We start from the raw sequence: 23,118 nt of genomic DNA on the forward strand, positions 1-23,118 counted from the left end.
AAGTTTTATGTGAATTGTGTGAAACGTTGTTTAACAAGCACTTGACATTGTAGATATTTTAAAATTAAATTGATTTGAGAGTGTTAAGAGTGAAAATCTTCAGGAATTCAATCGTAACTCAATACTGAATGACGATAGTTATGATGCAATGGAAAATAATCAAAAAATCTTACTTGGATCAGTGTAACCAAATTTTGATCTCTCGGTCTCCATTTCATACTTGAATTCATTCAATTCGCACATGGTCTCCTTCATAATTCTTTGACATCGGGATACACCAGCTATATGAGTCTCTGAAATCAAAGTTCAATATGGAATATAATATGGATAGTATAAAGTATTTTGAATTCGACAGATAAGGATTAAGGAAGGCTGAACTTGAAATCACTTCCAATAAAAATTGTTGTAAAAAACTTATAATCTAAACACTTGACATGAGAAGTACCTTGACCGGTGAGGTTGAAGAATGATTTGCGTGTCTTCTTGGCACGTGGTTTGCGATCTGGAGTCAAGGAACAGTGCACGTGGGCAGGGTCGTTACGGACTGAGGCACGGGTTGTTCGGGTGGGTGCCATTCTGATAAGGAACAGTTATGTTAAAATATTATTGACTATGAGTCTAAGTACCGTCGAATAACCTTTTTTTGCGTAATTGTAAACAAATATTTGAAAATAAATAGAGCATAATATTATCATCGCTCTTGTTTTAAAAATTGCGGTTAACAAGAATGCTGAATATGTCAATATGAGCTTCAGTTACCTTGGATGTCAGGAATAAGACAGAAGCAAATAAAACGTTCAGATTTTATTAAACCAAATAAGTTTGTAATTACATAGCTTTTAAAAAACATGACACGTGACTGCCTCCATTGCCAACTGTGTAGGTTTCAAACAATCAGAACTAATTGAAAAGTTTGAACTAAAGTAACACAAATAAGCTTCGGAGGCATTCCAATAACTCCTTGTCCCATGTTTTACACAACATACAAATAATTCGATAATGATACAGTCAAACCTTTACTTTTCATGCGTTAATTTACCAGGTCTCTCCGTTACCAGGATTATTTCTGTTATCCCAATTGAAAATGTAATATGTACTGGTTTCAAGTATGTAAATCCCACCTCTGTTTACAAATTTTAAACAAGCATTTTGACATTCCTCGAGTAGCCCGGTTTATAGAGGTTTGGCTGTACATTAATTTTTAAATGTTATATATATTGTATAATAGTTAAGCTCCAAAATGTCAGCGCTCAGTCAACCTTTTAAATAAGGTGAAGTCGCAACTTGAGTTCAGTCAAATTTTGAGAATGGGATTATAAGAACATATTGATATAAAAACATAACATATTATCAATTTTAGTTTTTAGTACTCGCATAAATAAAGAGCTATTACCATTAATTTCGTAAAGAGGAATATGAAAGAATATAATTTTTACAATAGAGTTTACAGTTTGAAATTTTTACAGTTTACACCTAAAATCCAGTGTCATGGTCACTGGGCCCACCATCTACAATAAAAGACACGTTATATCCTGCTAACAATATAAATTACTACTATCAAGTTGGGCAGACGACTTGTTAAGGCATCTGGAGCTGTCTAGAAGATTTGGTCCTCTTTTTCATCCCCCGCACGGTTGCCTGGCCATTGTCTCCTGAAATTTGGTGAAACTAGTCGTGAGGGGTCAAGATGGCTTTAAAACTATTGATTAATGAAATTTATTTAGTGGTGTTTTTTTTAAAGAGGACTGCGGATGTACCAGACCAAAAATGTCGATCTTTGCCGAAGTTATGGCTTATGTTTTTATTTCACAATTAAAATACATTTTACAGCAATTTGTTTAAATTACATTTACATAAGACCAAATTGTCTATAATGAGGCAATAACAATATTCAATAAAGATTAGAGTTATACTAATGAAACTGTAATTCCATTTCACATACAATTTTCTATCATGTAATTTCATAGAAAATTGAAATTGAAGTATTAGAGTTACAGTCAATGGTAGCTGTAAAAAGGGTGCCAAAAATATCTTAAAATAATTTATTTAATTTACCTGTGACCTGCTTGGTAACTCTCAACCAATGAGCTAGCTCTGTCTCAAACAAGGGATCCAACATTAGAGTGTAGTTTTGTGGTATACACAGTTCAGGAAATTTGGGGTAGAAATCCTGAGGGGGTTTGGTATTAATACGATACAAAGCTGAAAACGGGATCAATGAACTTAACGTCCAACCAATGTTGTACATCGAGAAAAAAAACCTTGTCAATATAATCTGTTATACGGTTCGCCACTATAGTTCATGAACATAGCTGGGATGAGAACAATTACCTTGTAACCTCCGTGAAGAATATAGATTTCAGGATAAAATAGTTTTGGATAGTTCTGTTTGTTCATTGTTCTATCCGTTTTCCTGACATACCGGCACATCTTCGGTCCACGCTTCGAACTAAACTCGCAATGAAATATCACCACCTTAGATATGACAGGAGTTATTGACAGTTATCGCATTTATTGAATGGTGGACATTGAGGAGGAAAAGAAAACAGTGCTCAACTAATAAAGGAATATACCTGTCGGACGGTTTCAAATGTTGGATTGCTGAAGTAAGAATCAGTCATTTGTTCTTGTGTCACGATGTTTATTGCTCCCTTAATGTGTCCTCCTTCGTATTCGTAAGGATATCTGACAAGTATATCATATAATCATAATTATAATATAACTTCATAGCCGCTTTCAAATAAAAGTATCAGGCAAATTTGCAAGAGCTCACGTTTTTAGATGATGACTCCTATTGATGAGTACTATGAATTAGCTCTATCAGTATATTGAATATTAACCTATTATCAAATATGAGATAGTTGTCAATAACGCCATCGAACTTTCCGTTAATTAGGTCAGCTACAGTTTGATGAGATACACATTTAAAATCGCTGTGTTCGCTGCTACAGGTGGAGTCGTATGGCAGCAAATATTCCCTGCTGTTATCTCCTGATAGGGGCCGGAATTAAATTAGGTTATCTTATCATCTTGTCATCATAGTCACGATCAAGCTTATAGTCAGGGACGAAACGGAATCTCGTTAGCTTTTCGTGTTAAAAGCGATTTCTCAACGGTTATCACCTCTCTAGATGATTCTTAAAACATTTGGACTTCATTGCATTTTTGAAATAAATGCAATGAGGGCGTTTTCGGCCACACCCTTTTTCAGGGTTTCGCGGTCACTCGAATTTTTGTATATCAGCTCAGGAAGGTCTAAAAGACTATTCTGATACACCAAAATGTGCCTAATAGCCACATTTATATACAACTTATGAAGCAACATATACCTTAAAATGCTTCGTTTCGGAATTATGGCCGAAAAAACGGTTTTTGGCTTGACGCAGTTCATAATTTCCGTGATTTTTGGCATTTCCGCCTAGGAAGGTCGTAGAGACTATTCTGATATACTAAAATGTACATAATGGCCACATTTATGTACAACTTATGAAGCAACATATACCCTAAAAGGCTTACTTTCGGAAATGTGGCTGAAAAACGAATTTTTGCCGAGCGAACAAGACAGTATTCACAAATGGGCTATTGGACTGTTAACTAAAAAGGTCTTAAAGAAGACTCATGAGGAACATAGCATTTGTCACAAGATGTAAGATGACTCACTTTGTGTCCAGAAACACTCACAAAAATTGTAGAATAATCTACTTTATTGGGCATCTCTCTTAATGGGCCAGGACAGCAGCATATTTGTGTCTTACGAAAGGTCAATTTTTCAAAATTACGGTTTCTTTAGTAAAGGTCAAAGTAAAGGTCAAAGGGTCAGTTGCTAACAGCAAATTGTTTGCAATTGCCGACTCATGCACATCATATACTCAAAAACGTTCACTTTAGGAGTGATTAGTAAATAAGTTTAACTATACTGCATGATTTGTGAAAACTCCAACAATTTTTCATTGGCACCAATTTAGCCAAAATGTAATGACCAAAATTCAACTTTTAATTTATTCATTCCATAAAACCATATTGTTGCTTGACCGCTGACCAGTACCCCACTTTATAATTATAATTGACTTCACTGCCTCGACCAATATTGGTCTGTAATCCCTGGATTGAGATCTGTTGGCTGCAGTTTAATTTAGCTCATTTACCATTTAAATAGTAATACCGCAGTGGTTTGGTTCGCATAGATTTTCCCATCGTATGATAATGTGTGTCATTCCCTCGTTTTTTAATCAAGTGGTTACTAGCTAGCTCTTTTGTTATTACAGCTGCCTCGAGATCTTATCTAGGGCACTAATGCATTAGTACTAAAACACTAGAACTGTAATTCTAGAACTTCAGATTAAGATTACTTGACTGAATGGCAGGGTTCGAGATTCGACTCTAAAACTCTCAGTTTAGGAGTGATTAGTAGATGTAGTATGACTATGCCGGGCCAGACTCATTTCGAGAACAGTGGATTTCAGGCGGAAATAGGGCGGTTTGAAAATCTGACATATAAATTTGTGTGTAAAAAAGGGTGTATTAGTTTCCGGGTTAACCCTAGGTAGCTGGATTGAGTGAGCTTTCCGGGTGTGGTAACCCTAGTCAACCCTAGCTAGAATGGGAATGTATATTCTCAAAATATTTGCTGTATAGTTCCAGGTTATATAGGATATGTGCAGGAAGTGTGGCCTTGAAATTTATACTAGGTAGCTGGATTGAGTGAGCTTTCCGGGTGTAGTAACCCTAGTCAACCCTAGCTAGAATGGGAAAGTATATTCTCAAAATATTTGCTGTATAGTTCCGGGTTATATAGGATATGTGCAGGAAGTGTGGCCTTGAAATTTATACTAGGTAGCTGGATTGAGTGAGCTGTCCGGGTGTAGTAACCCTAGCAAACTTTAGCTGTGTGCAATTATATTCCTAATAATGTCTGTGCTGTGCTCTAGATAAGTAAAATAGTTTCACTTGAAGATATGACTGGCAGTCTGACAAGCCAATCAGGAAGACTAGTCGATATTTTTTCACTCTGGCCCCGGAACTAATTACATGAGGACATGACCGGTAGTCTGACAAGCCGATCGGGATATCAATTAACACTTCAATTAACATCCGTGCAGGGTGTTAATTGATACTGGATATTCGGTGCTGATAGAGGATGTGATCGTTATATAAACCAAAAATTTTGCAGTTGACATTATCTATTTGCTTATTTGATTGAATTCGCTGCTTGAATTATCAAATCTTGAAACAACCGATTGTCAGATTATTTCCCCTTTGGTCGCTATGACAAAGAGCCCTTGTCATTTCGGTCCTTCTACGGACTTTAAGTTCAGTGGTGAATATGATTCAGCCCTTGCGGAGGTTTCCAAGTCTATTTGGCGTGCTCGGGATAACTATCCTATTAAAGCACTTTTGACTGTGACTGCCTCGAATGGTATCCGCTATGTGTCCAGTCCCTTGTACGTTCATCAGTTTAAACAGGAGATGATTGATCTTACCTTGAGGAGTAGTATTGATGCTCAACTGGAGCTTGCCGTGATGGATGCGGCATGTGTAGGCGTGTTCGATAGAATAGATACTACCTCTTATTATTTAAACCTCAGACAGATAAGGGATCCAGGTCATCAGTGCCCGGTGTGTCAGAAATGGTATGTACGGAATTTTAAGAGACATGTGGAAGCATGTGGTAAGGGTAAGTGGTGTACAGTTTGCCTTACTCATCCTGATGATTTGGTGACTCATCGTTTGGTATGTGAGGGGGATCTTTTCCCATGTCGGGTATGTAGTTTGTTTTTCCAGAGTCGGGAGCTTAGATTGGAGCATGAGACGATCTGCAGAAGACCTGATAGTAGCGCGACAGCCAGGAACGTGAGACCTAGAGTGGAGACAAGTGGGACAGCTGAAGAGAGTTCCTTGGGAAACCAGACGGTAACCAGTATCACGGCCATAGATGGATTATTTCGTACGGAATATTTTAACTGATAAATTAATTCCGCCGGAATAATTAAAGGTAATTGTGAACATTTTAAAAATCGCACGGAATATTTTAACTGATAAATTAATTCCGCCGGAATATTTTATCTGATAAATTAATTCCGCCGGAATATTTTAACTGATAAATTAATTCCGCCGGAATATTTTATCTGATAAATTAATTCCGCCGGAATATTTTATCTGATAAATTAATTCCGTCGGAATAAACAAAGGTAAATACGATCAGTTAAGAATATTTTATCTAATAAATTATTTCCACAGGAAAAATTAAAGGCAATTGTGAACATTTTAAAATCGCAGAGAATAAAATATAAACAAATTAAAAGTTAAACTGATGCAGTTTTTAAACAAATAAGTTAATCAACAATCATAAAGCATAACATCTTAAAACTTAAACAAATTCAATATCAAGGAGCTTTGAAGAAATCGTTTCCCAGATTGACTGATATTATTGAATATAATCATGGAACTGGTATAAAGTTCAATTTGGAATTGAAAGTAAACCTCAGCAAGATGGTCACCGGAGACATCGTAGCTAAAACGTTTGATAGCGAGATGATACCATTAGAGATGGGAGTGGATAATATTTTATCTAATAAATTATTTCCACAGGAATAATTAAAGGCAATTGTGAACCTTTTAAAAATCGCTCGGAATATTTTAACTGATAAATTAATTCCGCCGGAATAAATAAAGGTAAATGCGAATAGTTGAGAATACTTTATCTAATAAATTAATTCCACAGGAATAATTAAAGGCAATTGTGAACATTTTAAAAATCGCACGGACTATTTTATCTGACAAATTAATTCCGCCAGAATATTTTATTTGATAAATTAATTCCGCCGGAATATTTTATCTGATAAATTAATTCCGCCGGAATATTTTATTTGATAAATTAATTCCGCCGGAATATTTTATCTGATAAATTAATTCCGCCGGAATTAATAAAGGAAAATGCGAATAGTTAAGATTATCGCTAATCCAAATTGTGTTATTTGCAAATGTAAACTTATTAAAGATAAACATCTCGATCACTGTCACTACACTGTAAAGTTTTAGGTTACACTCATCCACCATGCAACCTAGAACGTCAAACACCAAAGTATTTACCCATTTTCTTTCACAATCTTAAAGGATACGACTCACACATGGTTATTGGAGGTATTGCAGATCGTGTTGATGATCCTAGGGATATCTATGTTATCGCCAAGGCTATGGAAACATATACAGCTTTCAGCACTAAAAAGTTCAGATTCATTGACTCATGTGCTCACCTCAACTCCTCTCTAGAGAAACTTGTGTCTAATCTTCATTCGTCAGGACCTGTCGAAGACTTCCTTCAGCAGAAGTTTGGTTCTGTGGAGCCTGAGAAACTGGAGCTTCTTCTTCGCAAAGGGGTGTACTCATACTCCTACTTCAAGACCTTCGAGACCCTTGAGGAGTCTGAACCTACTCCTATTACGGCTTTCTTCAATTACCTGAACGATGAACCCTGCTCGGATGAGGACTATGCTCATGTGCAGAAAGTCTGGGAGGTGTTTGGTTTGGAGAGTCTCGAGGATCTGGTATATCTCTACATAGCCTCTGATGTCCTACTCCTCGACTCAGTGCTACAACAGTATAGGACAGAGTGTATAAATTCTTATGATCTTGATCCTGTTCATTATTACACTGCACCAGGTCTAACATGAGATGCAGGATTAAAGTATACTGAGGTAGAGCTAGAATGATTGGATGATCAGGAAATGTATAATTTTATCGAGCAGGCTATCCGTGGTGGCATTAGCAACATTACTCATCGCTATGCTAAGGCTAACAATCATAATCTTCCAGACTTTGATCCTTCTAAACCTGAAAGCTACTTTTCCTATATAGACGCAAACAACGTGTACGGATGGGATATGTGTCATGAGAAGCTTCCTATATCGGGCTTCAAGTGGCAGAAACCGGGTAAACTTCTCACCATCGACGACATCATGGCTTGGGATCCGAATGGTGACGTGGCTTACTTTTTCAAGTGTAATACAGATATGAAACCCGAGGATCACGAAAAAATTCAACGATCTACCTCTATTCCCTGAATCTCTGGTGGTACAGGATAGTATGGTATCAAATGCAACTCGTAAGGCAATGGAGAGGAGAGGGGGGTAAACTCCGTTGATCCTTCTAAGAAGCTTGCTCCAAACCTCTTTCCTAAGATTAAGCATAAGATTCATGTACGTAGCAGCATTGCAGTATTACATTTCAATCAGCGATGTTTCTACCAAGATTCATAGAGTTATAGAATTTAAGCGGTCTGATTGGTTAAGGAAGTACATTGCATTTAACGCCAAAAAACGACAGGAGTCTACTTCAGAGTTTGGTAAAGCTTTCTTCAAACTACTGAACAATGCTTTCTTCGGGAAGAGTATGGAGTCGGTGAGACTTAGAGTGAACATCAGACTGATACGGAACGGCAGGCAACATCGCTTTCAGACTAGTAAACCTGGATTCAAGAGGTTTTGCATTTTCTCTGATAAACTGGTTGGACTAGAACTTGTAAAGCCTGTTATCGTGTTAGATAAGCCGATTTATTTAGGAGCAGCTATTTTAAACTTGTCAAAATTGTTAATGTATAGATTCTGGTACGATGCCCTCAAGGTTAAATATAGTAACATTAAATTATGTATTACGGATACAGATAGTTTCTTATATTGGGTTGAAACTGCCGATCTGAATAAAGACTATCAGGATATGGCCAGTCATTTCGGCACTAGTATTTACCCTACTGAGCACCCCCTATTTGATTTAACTAACAAGGCAGTACCGGGGCTTAGTGAAAGATGAATTTGCGGGTAAGTTTGCCTCTGAGTTTTTTGGATTAAGAAGTAAATTATATAACTGTAAAGATCATGAAGCTGATGGTAAGATGGCCACAGCAGGGTTAAACATAAAGTAGCTAGGCGTCACTTATTACATGAGAAATATAAAAGTGTTTTGTTCGGTGGAGAGGAAGTGAGGGTTAACCAAACCGCACTAAGAAGTTAAAATCATACAATGTATACTATTAAGCAGAGGAAAGGTACACTTTCTGCCATTGATAATAAGAGATATATTTTACCAGACTTAGTCACCACTAGAGCTTTAAGACATTGCCTTAACCAGCCTGAACTAGACTGTGACATTGATTTTGTTTAAGTTTTAAGATGTTATGCTTTGTGATTGTTGATTAACTTATTTGTTTGTTTTTTAAATTGTAAAATTTCATAATTTTATTAGATTGTATATCATTTCAGCTTTATTTATATGATTTTTAAATTGCATCAGTTTAACTTTTAATTTGTTTATATTTTATTCTCTGCGATTTTGATATGTTCACAATTGCCTTGAATTATTCCTATGGAATTAATTTGTTAGATTAAATATTCTCAACTATTCGCATTTACCTAAGTTATTTATTCCGGCGGAATTAATCTATCAGATAAAATATTCCGGCGGAATTAATTTATCAGATAAAATATTCCGGCGGAATTAATTTATCAGAAAAAATATTCCGGCGGAATTAATTTATCAGATAAAATATTCCGTGCGATTTTCAAAATGTTCACAAATACCTTTAATTATTCCTGTGGAATTAATTTATTAGATAAAATATTTTCAACTATTCGCATTTACCTTTATTTCTTCCGGCGGAATTAATTTATCAGATAAAATATTCCGTGCGATTTTTTAAATGATCACAATTGCCTTTAATTATTCCTGTAGAATTAATTTATTAGATAAAATATTTTCAACTATTCACATTTACCTTTAATTATTCCCGTGAAATTTATTTAACTTATTTCGAGATTTTACTTTAGATTATTTGCATAAGGGAGTTAACTAGGAAATTTCCAAACTGTTTCTTTTAAAAACGGTTCTAGACATTGTTGTTTTATTGTATAACAAGAAATACAAATTTTAAGATAATTGAAAATCAAAATATATAACATCATAAATATTAACGGCAACTAAAAAATATCACATATCAGTCTCTAGTACATTGTGTATAAAGTTGACAATGTTCCACAACTTTGCCAGGCTGCAATAACGGGGTTATGTGAGATGCCACACCATGCTGTCGGGAGCTGTTTGGGGAAAGCGTGGCAGGAGATCTCCTGGATGTCATAAATGTCCGCATAGGGAAGGATCGTTGATAGGAATTTGTATGCGAACGTGTCCTGCGCAAAATATCTTATAGTTTGCCAGGGAGTAAATGATGCCAATGTGAGAGTAGTAGTCTAGAGAACCATCTACTAAAAGCGATCTCACTCTAGTTCAGAATAGGATGGGAACATAGCTGGAAGAGAGACAAAACGCTTACGTACGGGAGCCAAATCCCAGACAGATAAGTGACGAAGTAGCACATATTGGAAAAAGTTAAATAGACTTCAGAATAGGAAATTTAACGAGAGGGAAAAGTTTTATGAAAAAACAGTTTGACATGTTTTCAAAAATAGAGGAACAGCTTAATGAATCGACCGATGATGGAGATGTAGCCATGACCAAAATAAATCAGGCAGTTATCAACAGTGTAACTATCACTCAGTTTAATGAGATTAGGACTCTGATTGAAGATGGAAAACTTTCAAGGATACTTTCCAACAGAAAACATATTGATGATTTACGGCGTCTATTTCTAGAATTAACTTATGGGGTTATTCCAATCACACAACCTCAACGCATAGCTTTATCAGAGGATGAACGCACTATGGTTAAGTCACTTGTAAATAAAGTTAGGATTTATATAAAACGAAACAAATTAAGTTTCTTGCATTTATTTGACATTATCAATGATTCTTTGTGGAATAGTTGAGAATTTATATTACACGAAACAAATCAAGTTTCTTGCATTTATTTGACATTATCAATGATCTTTGTGGAATAGTTGAGAATATTTTATCTAATAAATTAATTCTACAGGAATAATTAAAGGCAATTGTGATCATTTTTAAAAATCGCACGGAATATTTTATCTGATAAATTAATTCCACAGGAATAAATAAAGGTAAATACGAATAGTTGAGAATATTTAATCTAATAAAGTAATTCCACAGGAATAATTAAAAGCAATTGTGAACATTTCAAAATCGCAGAGAATAAAATATAAACAAATTAAAGGATAAACTGATGCAGTTTAAAAATCTTATAAATAAAGCTGAAATGATATACAATGTAATAAAATTATGAAATTTTACAATTAAAAAACAAACAAATAAGTTAATCAACAATCACAAAGCATAACATCTTAAAACTTAAACAAAATCAATATCACAGTCTAGTTCAGGCTGGTTAAGGCAATGTCCTAAAGCTCTAGTGGTGACTAAGTCTGGTAAAATATATCTCTTATTATCAATGGCAGAAAGTGTACCTTTCCTCTGCTTAATAGTATACATTGTATGATTTTAACTTCTTAGTGCGGTTTGGTTAACCCTCACTTCCTCTCCACCGAACAAAACACTTTTATATTTCTCATGTAATAAGTGACGTCTAGCTACTCTATATTTAACCCCCCTGCTGCGGCCATCATACCATCAGCTTCATGAACTTTACAGCTATATAATTTACTTCTTAATCCTACAAACTCAGAGGCAAATTTACCTGCAAATTCATCTTTCATTAAACGCGGTACTGTCTTGTTAGTTAAATCAAATAGAGGGTGATCAGTAGGGTAACTACTAATGTCAAAATGAGTGGCCATATCCTGATAGTCTTTATGCAGATTGGCAGTTTCAACCCAATATAAGAAACCATCTGTATCCGTAAAACATAGATTAATGCTACTATATTTAACCTTGAGGACATCGTACCAGAACCTATACATTAACAATTTGGTCAAGTCTAAATAGCTGCTCCTAAATAAATCGGTTTATCTAACACGATAACAGGCTTAACAAGTTCTAGTCCAACCAGTTTATCAGAGAAAATGCAAATCCTCTTGATTCAAGGTTTACCTAGTCTGAAAGCGATGTTGCCTACCGTTCCGTATCAGTCTGATGTTCACTCTAAGCCTCACCGACTCCATACTCTTCCCGAAGAGAGCATTGTTCAGAAGTTTGAAGAAAGCTTCACCAAACTTTTCTCTCTCGTTAAATTTCCTATTCTGAAGTCTATTTAACTTTTTCCAATATGTGCTACTTCGTCACTTATCTGTCTGGGATTTGGCTCCCGTACGTAAGCGTTTTGTCTCTCTTCCAGCTATGTTCCCATCCTATTCTGAACTAGAGTGAGATCGCTTTTAGTAGATGGTTCTCTAGACTACTACTCTCACATTGGCATCATTTACTCCCTGGCAAACTATAAGATATTTTGCGCAGGGACACGTCGCCTACAAGTTCCTATCAACGATCCTTCCATACGCGGACATTTATGACATCCAGGACATCTCCAACCACACTTTCCCCAAACAGCTCCCGACAGCATGGTGTGGCATCTCACATAACCCTCGTTATTGCAGCCTGGCAAAGTTGTGGAACATTGTCAACTTTATACACAATGTACTAGAGACTGAAATGTGATATTTTTTAGTTGCCGTTAATATTTATGATGTTATATATTTTGATTTTCAATTATCTTAAAATTTGTATTTCTTGTTATACAATAAAAACAACAATGTCTAGAACCGTTTTTAAAAGAAACAGTTGGAAATTTCCTAGTTAACTCCCTTATGCAAATAATCTAAAGTAAAATCTCAAAATAAGTTATCTCGGATTAATTAAAGGTAAATGCGAGTAGTTGAGCATATTTTATCTAATAAATTAATTCCGCTGGAATAATTAAAGGCAATTGTGATCATTTAAAAAATCGCACGGAATATTTTATCTGATAAATTAATTCCGCCGGAAGAAATAAAGGTAAATGCGAATAGTTTGAAAATATTTTATCTAATAAATTAATTCCACAGGAATAATTAAAGGTATTTGTGAACATTTTGAAAATCGCACGGAATATTTTATCTGATAAATTAATTCCGCCGGAATATTTTTTCTGATAAATTAATTCCGCCGGAATATTTTATCTGATAAATTAATTCCGCCGGAATATTTTATCTGATAGATTAATTCCGCCGGAATAAATAACTTAGGTAAATGCGAATAGTTGAGAATATTTAATCTAACAAATTAATTCCATAGGAATAATTCAAGGCAATTGTGAACATATCAAAATCGCAGAGAATAAAAATATAAACAAATTAAAAGTTAAACTGATGCAATTAAAAATCATATAAATAAAGCTGAAATGATATACAATCTAATAAAATTATGAAATTTTACAATTTAAAAAACAAACAAATAAGTTAATCAACAATCACAAAGCATAACATCTTAAAACTTAAACAAATCAATGTCACAGTCTAGTTCAGGCTGGTTAAGGCAATGTCTTAAAGCTCTAGTGGTGACTAAGTCTGGTAAAATATATCTCTTATTATCAATGGCAGAAAGTGTACCTTTCCTCTGCTTAATAGTATACATTGTATGATTTTAACTTCTTAGTGCGGTTTGGTTAACCCTCACTTCCTCTCCACCGAACAAAACACTTTTATATTTCTCATGTAATAAGTGACGCCTAGCTACTTTATGTTTAACCCCTGCTGTGGCCATCTTACCATCAGCTTCATGATCTTACAGTTATATAATTTACTTCTTAATCCAAAAAACTCAGAGGCAAACTTACCCGCAAATTCATCTTTCACTAAGCCCGGTACTGCCTTGTTAGTTAAATCAAATAGGGGTGCTCAGTAGGGTAAATACTAGTGCCGAAAGACTGGCCATATCCTGATAGTCTTTATTCAGATCGGCAGTTTCAACCCAATATAAGAAACTATCTGTATCCGTAATACATAATTAATGTTACTATATTTAACCTTGAGGGCATCGTACCAGAATCTATACATTAACAATTTTGACAAGTTTAAAATAGCTGCTCCTAAATAAATCGGCTTATCTAACACGATAACAGGCTTACAAGTTCTAGTCCAACCAGTTTATCAGAGAAAATGCAAAACCTCTTGAATCCAGGTTTACTAGTCTGAAAGCGATGTTGCCTGCCGTTCCGTATCAGTCTGATGTTCACTCTAAGTCTCACCGACTCCATACTCTTCCCGAAGAAAGCATTGTTCAGTAGTTTGAAGAAAGCTTACCAAACTCTGAAGTAGACTCCTGTCGTTTTTTGGCGTTAAATGCAATGTACTTCCTTAACCAATCAGACCGCTTAAATTCTATAACTCTATGAATCTTGGTAGAAACATCGCTGATTGAAATGTAATACTGCAATGCTGCTACGTACATGAATCTTATGCTTAATCTTAGGAAAGAGGTTTGGAGCAAGCTTCTTAGAAGGATCAACGGAGTTTACCCCCTCTCCTCTCCATTGCCTTACGAGTTGCATTTGATACCATACTATCCTGTACCACCAGAGATTCAGGGAATAGAGGTAGATCGTTGAATTTTTTCGTGATCCTCGGGTTTCATATCTGTATTACACTTGAAAAAGTAAGCCACGTCACCATTCGGATCCCAAGCCATGATGTCGTCGATGGTGAGAAGTTTACCCGGTTTCTGCCACTTGAAGCCCGATATAGGAAGCTTCTCATGACACCTATCCCATCCGTACACGTTGTTTTGCGTCTATATAGGAAAAGTAGCTTCAGGTTTAGAAAGGATCAAAGTCTGGAAGATTATGATTGTTAGCCTTAGCATAGCGATGAGTAATGTTGCTAATGCCACCACGGATAGCCTGCTCGATAAAATTATACATTTCCTGATCATCCAATCATTCTAGCTCTACCTCAGTATATACTTTAATCCTGCATCTCATGTTAGACCTGGTGCAGTGTAATAATGAACAGGAAGCAAGATCATAAGAATTTATACACTCTGTCCTATACTGTTGTAGCACTGAGTCGAGGAGTAGGACATCAGAGGCAATGTAGAGATATACCAGATCCTCGAGACTCTCCAAACCAAACACCTCCCAGACTTTCTGCACATGACATAGTCCTCATCCGAGCAGGGTTCATCGTTCAGGTAATTGAAGAAAGCCGTAATAGGAGTAGGGTTCAGACTCCTCAAGGGTCTCGAAGGTCTTGAAGTAGGAGTAGAGTACACCCCTTTGCGAAGAAGAAGCTCCAGTTTCTCAGCTCCACAGAACCAAACTTCTGCTGAAGGAGTCTTCGACAGGTCCTGACGAATGAAGATTAGACACAAGTTTCTCTAGAGAGGAGTTGAGGTGAGCACATGAGTCAATGAATCTGAACTTTTTAGTGCTGAAAGCTGTATATGTTTCCATAGCCTTGGCGATAACATAGATATCCCTAGGATCATCAACACGATCTGCAATACCTCCAATAACCATGTTGAGTCGTATCCTTTAAGATTGTGAAAGAAAATGGGTAAATACTTTGGTGTTTGACGTTCTAGGTTGCATGGTGGATGAGTGTAACCTAAAACTTTACAGTGTAGTGACAGTGATCGAGATGTTTATCTTTAATAAGTTTACATTTGCAAATAACACAATTTGGATTAGCGATAATCTTAACTATTCGCATTTTCCTTTATTAATTCCGGCGGAATTAATTTATCAGATAAAATATTCCGGCGGAATTAATTTATCAAATAAAATATTCCGGCGGAATTAATTTATCAGATAAAATATTCCGGCGGAATTAATTTATCAAATAAAATATTCTGGCGGAATTAATTTGTCAGATAAAATATTCCGTGCGATTTTTAAAAATGTTCACAATTGCCTTTAATTATTCCTGTGGAATTAATTTATTAGATAAAGTATTCTCAACTATTCGCATTTACCTTTATTTATTCCGGCGGAATTAATTTATCAGTTAAAATATTCCGAGCGATTTTTAAAAGGTTCACAATTGCCTTTAATTATTCCTGTGGAAATAATTTATTAGATAAAATATTATCCACTCCCATCTCTAATGGTATCATCTCGCTATCAAACGTTTTAGCTACGATGTCTCCGGTGACCATCTTGCTGAGGTTTACTTTCAATTCCAAATTGAACTTTATACCAGTTCCATGATTATATTCAATAATATCAGTCAATCTGGGAAACGATTTCTTCAAAGCTCCTTGATATTGAATTTGTTTAAGTTTTAAGATGTTATGCTTTATGATTGTTGATTAACTTATTTGTTTAAAAACTGCATCAGTTTAACTTTTAATTTGTTTATATTTTATTCTCTGCGATTTTAAAATGTTCACAATTGCCTTTAATTTTTCCTGTGGAAATAATTTATTAGATAAAATATTCTTAACTGATCGTATTTACCTTTGTTTATTCCGACGGAATTAATTTATCAGATAAAATATTCCGGCGGAATTAATTTATCAGATAAAATATTCCGGCGGAATTAATTTATCAGTTAAAATATTCCGGCGGAATTAATTTATCAGATAAAATATTCCGGCGGAATTAATTTATCAGTTAAAATATTCCGTGCGATTTTTAAAATGTTCACAATTGCCTTTAATTATTCCGGCGGAATTTAATTTATCAGTTAAAATATTCCGTACGAAATAATCCATCTATGGCCGTGATACTGGTTACCGTCTGGTTTCCCAAGGAACTCTCTTCAGCTGTCTCACTTGTCTCCACTCTAGGTCTCACGTTCCTGGCTGTCGCGCTACTATCAGGTCTTCTGCAGATCGTCTCATGCTCCAATCTAAGCTCCCGACTCTGGAAAAACAAACTACATACCCGACATGGAAAAGATCCCCCTCACATACCAAACGATGAGTCACCAAATCATCAGGATGAGTAAGGCAAACTGTACACCACTTACCCTTACCACATGCTTCCACATGTCTCTTAAAATTCCGTACATACCATTTCTGACACACCGGGCACTGATGACCTGGATCCCTTATCTGTCTGAGGTTTAAATAATAAGAGGTAGTATCTATTCTATCGAACACGCCTACACATGCCGCATCCATCACGGCAAGCTCCAGTTGAGCATCAATACTACTCCTCAAGGTAAGATCAATCATCTCCTGTTTAAACTGATGAACGTACAAGGGACTGGACACATAGCGGATACCATTCGAGGCAGTCACAGTCAAAAGTGCTTTAATAGGATAGTTATCCCGAGCACGCCAAATAGACTTGGAAACCTCCGCAAGGGCTGAATCATATTCACCACTGAACTTAAAGTCCGTAGAAGGACCGAAATGACAAGGGCTCTTTGTCATAGCGACCAAAGGGGAAATATCTGACAATCGGTTGTTTCAAGATTTGATAATTCAAGCAGCGAATTCAATCAAATAAGCAAATAGATAATGTCAACTGCAAAATTTTTGGTTTATATAACGATCACATCCTCTATCAGCACCGAATATCCAGTATCAATTAACACCCTGCACGGATGTTAATTGAAGTGTTAATTGATATCCCGATCGGCTTGTCAGACTACCGGTCATGTCCTCATGTAATTAGTTCCGGGGCCAGAGTGAAAAAATATCGACTAGTCTTCCTGATTGGCTTGTCAGACTGCCAGTCATATCTTCAAGTGAAACTATTTTACTTATCTAGAGCACAGCACAGACATTATTAGGAATATAATTGCACACAGCTAAAGTTTGCTAGGGTTACTACACCCGGACAGCTCACTCAATCCAGCTACCTAGTATAAATTTCAAGGCCACACTTCCTGCACATATCCTATATAACCCGGAACTATACAGCAAATATTTTGAGAATATACTTTCCCATTCTAGCTAGGGTTGACTAGGGTTACTACACCCGGAAAGCTCACTCAATCCAGCTACCTAGTATAAATTTCAAGGCCACACTTCCTGCACATATCCTATATAACCTGGAACTATACAGCAAATATTTTGAGAATATACATTCCCATTCTAGCTAGGGTTGACTAGGGTTACCACACCCGGAAAGCTCACTCAATCCAGCTACCTAGGGTTAACCCGGAAACTAATACACCCTTTTTTACACACAAATTTATATGTCAGATTTTCAAACCGCCCTATTTCCGCCTGAAATCCACTGTTCTCGAAATGAGTCTGGCCCGGCATAGTCATACTACTATTACAGCTGCCTCGAGATCTTATCTAGGGCACTAATGCATTAGTACTAAAACACTAGAACTGTAATTCTAGAACTTCAGATTAAGATTACTTGACTGAATGGCAGGGTTCGAGATTCGACTCTAAAACTCTCAGTTTAGGAGTGATTAGTAGATGCATGATGTGCGAAAACTCCAACTAGACAAGGATCATGCTTAATCAAAGTGTTCCTCGACTTGAACTTAAGTCTCGTAAGCCCAAACTGGAGTTTGGGCCACTGAATCGAATACAACCTGATATTAATTTTAGGATTTCGGGAAATTCATTCAGATTTTTATTCTTTGGTTTTTCAATTGTGCTACGAATCCGAGTTTGAGTTGATAACACCGAATTTCCTGTTTGACTCTCAAAGAGAGGAACCAAGGCGTAGGTTCCTCTTTTTGGCTCTGAGATCCAACTTTAAGATCGGACTTCGGAGATCATTGCGTCGGAGATCATGTAAGTGTAACATCAGTACCGGAGATCAGACTTTTTTGCTTGATATTGGACCTATAAATCTAATGATATATTCGAAACAGCACGGGATTTAACCAAGGTTAATTTAGATAAGATATACCAGCTTTCGGGGTTACAAGACCCCACGAAAGGCAGGCAGAGCATCCTAAATCCTCATGCTATCCTCACGTTGACCATCTAGGTCCATACCCCAGCCTCTCATTAGAAAACAGCTACTAGGCCCGATATCCGTCCCTTGTCCCGTAGTACTAGTGCCCCGTAAGTAAGAGATCGTTCAGATTTTGGTCATTTAGACCCCCTCCCCGCTCTAAAATCCACTTTAGCACTTTACCCAAAGCTGGAAAAATTTCACATGTGAAACCTAAATAGCTAAATCAGCATCTCGAGACCTTCTATTATATAAACCCCGTGATCCTACTATAAGCTTATAACTTATAAGGCATTGCATGCCGAAATTAAGATCCACCTCAACTGGTGATATGAACCTGGTATGTTACCTGAATGCCCTCAGTCAAATCTCGAACCCTGCTAATGCTATTCTGCCAAGTAACTTTAATATGAGGTTCTAGAATTACAGTTCTAATGTTCTTAGTTAGTGCCCATGCCCCAGATAAGATCTCGAGGCAGCTGTAATAACAGAAGAACTAGCCAGTCACCACTTGATTAAAAAACGAGGGTATGACACGCATTATCATACAATGGGAAAATCTATGCGACAAAGAAAAGAATATGGGGTCATTCTGAAGTGAGAACCAAACCACTGCGGTATTATAGGAAATTAACTAAATTAAACTGCGGCCAACAGATCTCAATCCAGGGATTACAGATCAATATTGGTCGAGGCACTTAAAGTGGGGTACTGGTCAGCTGTCAAGCAACAATCTGGCCCGGATCCAGTGCCGATTTATTTTAGGTGCGGTATTCTTGGTACATATATCATGGTTTCATGGCATGGATAAATAAAAAGTTTGAAATTGAATTTTGGTCAACAACGTTAATGTGGCTCTAGCTATGTGTTGGTTCAGCCGAATTAATTATTATGTTTAATCAAGTTTATTTTTCTCGTTAGTTGTCATCCGACCAAACATTAAGCAACTTATATTGCAGTACCATTCATCAATTTGTATATCAAAATATGTCATTGTAATTTTGCATGGCTGAAATGTAACGCTTGATTTATATATATAATGATTAATTGAATTTTCAAATAAAAAAAAAACACATTTTATTTAAATTGGTGCCAAGGAAAAATTGTTGGGGTTGTCACAAATCATGTAGTAGTTATTTACTAATGACTCCTAAAGTGAGCGTTTTTGAGTATATGATGTACATGAGTCGGCAATTGCGAACAATTTGCTGTTAGCAGCCGATCCTTTGACCTTAAGAAACCGTAATTTTGAAAAATTGCCCTTTCGTAAGACACAACTATGCTGCTGTCCTGGCCCATTAAAGCATTAAGAGAGATGCCCAATAAAGTAGATCATTCTCCAATTTTTGTAGGTGTTTCTGGACACAAAGTGAGTCATCTTACATCTTGTGACAAATGCTATGTTCCTCATGAATCTTCTTTAAGACCTTTTTAGTTAACAGTCCAATAGCCCATTTGTGAATACTGTCTTGTTCGCTCGGCAAAAATTCGTTTTTCAGCCACATTTCCGAAAGTAAGCCTTTTAGGGTATATGTTGCTTCATAAGTTGTATATAAATGTGGCCATTATGTACATTTTAGTGTATCAGAATAGTCTCTGCAACCTTCCTAGGCGAAAGTGCCAAAAATCACGGAAAATATGAACTGCTTCAAGCCAAAAACCGTTTTTCGGCCATATTTCCGAAACGAAGCATTTTAAGGTATATGTTGCTTCATAAGTTGTATATAAATGTGGCTATTAGGCACATTTTAGTGTATCGAAATAGTCTTTAAAACCTTCCTGGGCTGAAATACAAAAATTCGATTGACCGCGAAACCCTGAAAAGGGGTTTGGCCGAAAACGCCCTCATTGCATTTATTTCAAAAATGCAATGAAGTCCAAATGTTTTAAGAATCATCTAGAGAGGTGATAACCGTTGAGAAATCGCTTTTAACACGAAAAGCTAACGAGATAGCCTTTTAGAACGGTTGGGATCCGACTATTACAAATCAGTGGTGTACGAAAAAAGACAAATTGCGAGTCTGGTGAGCAGAAGTGATGACAACCGCCGACAATTCAAGTTTGTTCAAAATTGAAATTGCCGCCGCGCGGCGGTCACCACAGTTCAACCATTCGGCTTTTGCGCCTTCCTGCAAATGCTATCGCATTTTGGGTGTGGGCTCCGACATACGGTGTGAACACAGTATACCAACCTATCAAGGGCATACTCTCGTAGTAGCTAGAGTCTAAACAACCAGGAACCCTTGGCAGATGTTCACTAGAGCGCCTTTTCATTTGAGGCACAGAGGGGCTCTTTTCTTTTAGAGCTAAGTAGGAGTCACTCAGTCCCCTTTTGTTGGACCCGGGGCCGTCAGTTTCGTCGTCACTTTCTGGCAATGCTTCTATGTTGTCCTAAGAGATAGAGGTTGTAACTTTAAGGTTGTAACTTTAAGTTCTACAAAATCAATATGAAAGAACGCTTTTTCTAGATTTTCAAAGAAGAAAATTAAGTTTGAAATTTAATAAGTAAGTATGAAGTAGTAAGTATGAAACACTCATACAGCAAGAGTCCAAACAGGTTTATGCCATACCTCATCAAACATAATCCCAGGAGGAGTTTCATCCATAAGGTTCAGACTTCTTACACTCTTCTTAGGTTTATGAGATACTCCGAAACTCTGCGGTTAACAAAGGCAGTAAAGAAGTGGAGAATAGTTACAGGAGAGTAAGCAGTTTCTTGTCTAATGCACCAAGAATAAGGTAGCTAGCAGAGTAAAATACTGAGTCTATAAAAACTTACACATTCGTTAATACCACTGTCGTTGCACAATGAAATAGACAAGTTGTTTAAGGCAAAACGTTCAGGACCCCCCTCATCGGAGGTGGTGCGATTCCGGTTCCGAGTAACACATTTGTTTTGGAGTCCAGTAGGCCCAAATGTTAGGGGACTGGCAGTAAACATGGACGTGGCTGCGAGTAGAGAGCGCATTCTTAGCGGCGTAGAGGACACTCTGAAAATAAAAGATCTCGTTCATAGGTCAGATTGTGGAATCAGCGTACAACCATATGAGTAGATTGGATATTAATAATATTACGGTGACATAATCAAAGAAAGTCACGTTGATCATGAAATAAAATGGAGATCTAAATAAATCAATATACTTGCCCTACAATAGGAGAACTTGAAAGAATGTTATCTTCAGGGAAAGGAAATGAAAAGCGTTTGGGTTGTCTGAAAATATGGTTGACCCCAGGAAGTGGCTCATCCTCCCCATCTGATCCGTGCTCAAACGCTAGCTCAGATTCTGAATCAGGTTGTTGCTGTGGTTGAGGATCACATTCGTCTGATTCGAACCCAGGACACACTTCCATTTCATCTTTCATCCTAAAACAAGTCAGAAACTATTTAGTTAAAATGAATCCAGATATATATATATATATATATGTTTGAGCTAATACTAGGGGAACACATTTATTATCTACCACCATCACTTAAAATGTGTTACACAGTGTAAAGGTTTAAAATTGGTTTAAAGACATACTTATTCAATTTGTCACAGTATGATTTGGAGAAGCTATATTATTAGGCCGTGTGATCAGTTAAATGCGTGTATTTAAGGATATTATATATGTATTATATTTGCTGATATGCAATTTTTAGTGTTAAACTGATAGTTTTGCTTTTTCGGTCTTTTAATTGATTCTTAGTATTTGGGCATCTATGCAGTTCTTTTCGCACTACTGAGTATGAGTGTCACTTAATTAATAGTGGTTTAAACTTATTATTATCATTTTAGAGCACGAGAGCAATAATTTTATTTGCTTGCAGCACCAACCAATTTCAAAACTTCCCAGTTTAAAATTTATAGCTTAACTTATTCTCCCAGTGACCGAAAATAGCGAATCCACAAGAGAAACTACTAATTGCTAACATAATTTTACCAGCAATAAAGATTTACCAGAATAATGGGTACAGTAACATTAGAATTGCTTACACTTACAGCAATTAATATAAGGGATATCTTGGTAATTCCTCCAAATTCCCAGAACACTGACTATAGTCGACTATAATAGTTTGCACGTAAATATCATGCGGTCGGCTGGCTTGGATTACATTAATTTCATAATTGCGCGGCCAATTTTTATGGTTTTAAGATATAAATGCGTTTGCAGTTGTAACTATACTTATATTACAGCCTCTATTACAGACCACTTCTTGCACTGAGTCCCCAGAAATATCTGCAGACCACTTTATTTTGTTTAAATTTTGTACGGTGCTGTGCTCTCCTTATTAATCGTATACTCGCATAACAAACAGCCCCCTTTACATAATATGCTAGTTCAAAATGTAATAACGCCACGTTATTACAATCATTAGCCATGTTGGATAATTAATGAACCGACGGTTGAGTGAGCTTTAGTTGAAACAGG

General features: G+C 36.4%; 2 protein-coding genes across 3 annotated transcripts in view; both read right to left on the reverse strand.

Annotated features, from left to right (window-relative positions):
* The window catches only part of LOC134817876 (disks large-associated protein 3-like), an 80,418-nt gene that overhangs the window by 11,054 nt on the left and 46,246 nt on the right, over positions 1-23,118 (reverse strand). The window lies entirely within an intron of this gene.
* LOC134817818 (M-phase inducer phosphatase-like) lies at positions 810-22,072 on the reverse strand. Its single transcript, XM_063827158.1, has 9 exons — positions 21,854-22,072; positions 21,488-21,698; positions 21,279-21,365; positions 20,901-21,099; positions 2,841-2,991; positions 2,574-2,685; positions 2,332-2,475; positions 2,056-2,170; positions 810-1,652 (listed from the first exon to the last, which is right to left on the reverse strand). The coding sequence occupies exons 1-9, from the start codon at positions 22,069-22,071 to the stop codon at positions 1,579-1,581; spliced, it is 1,311 nt and encodes a 436-aa protein (XP_063683228.1). The 5' UTR covers position 22,072; the 3' UTR covers positions 810-1,578.

The sequence above is a fragment of the Bolinopsis microptera genome, chromosome 1 (genome assembly GCF_026151205.1).
Source record: "Bolinopsis microptera isolate Bmic1 chromosome 1, MBARI_Bmic_1.0, whole genome shotgun sequence".
Taxonomy (NCBI): Eukaryota; Metazoa; Ctenophora; class Tentaculata; order Lobata; family Bolinopsidae; genus Bolinopsis; species Bolinopsis microptera.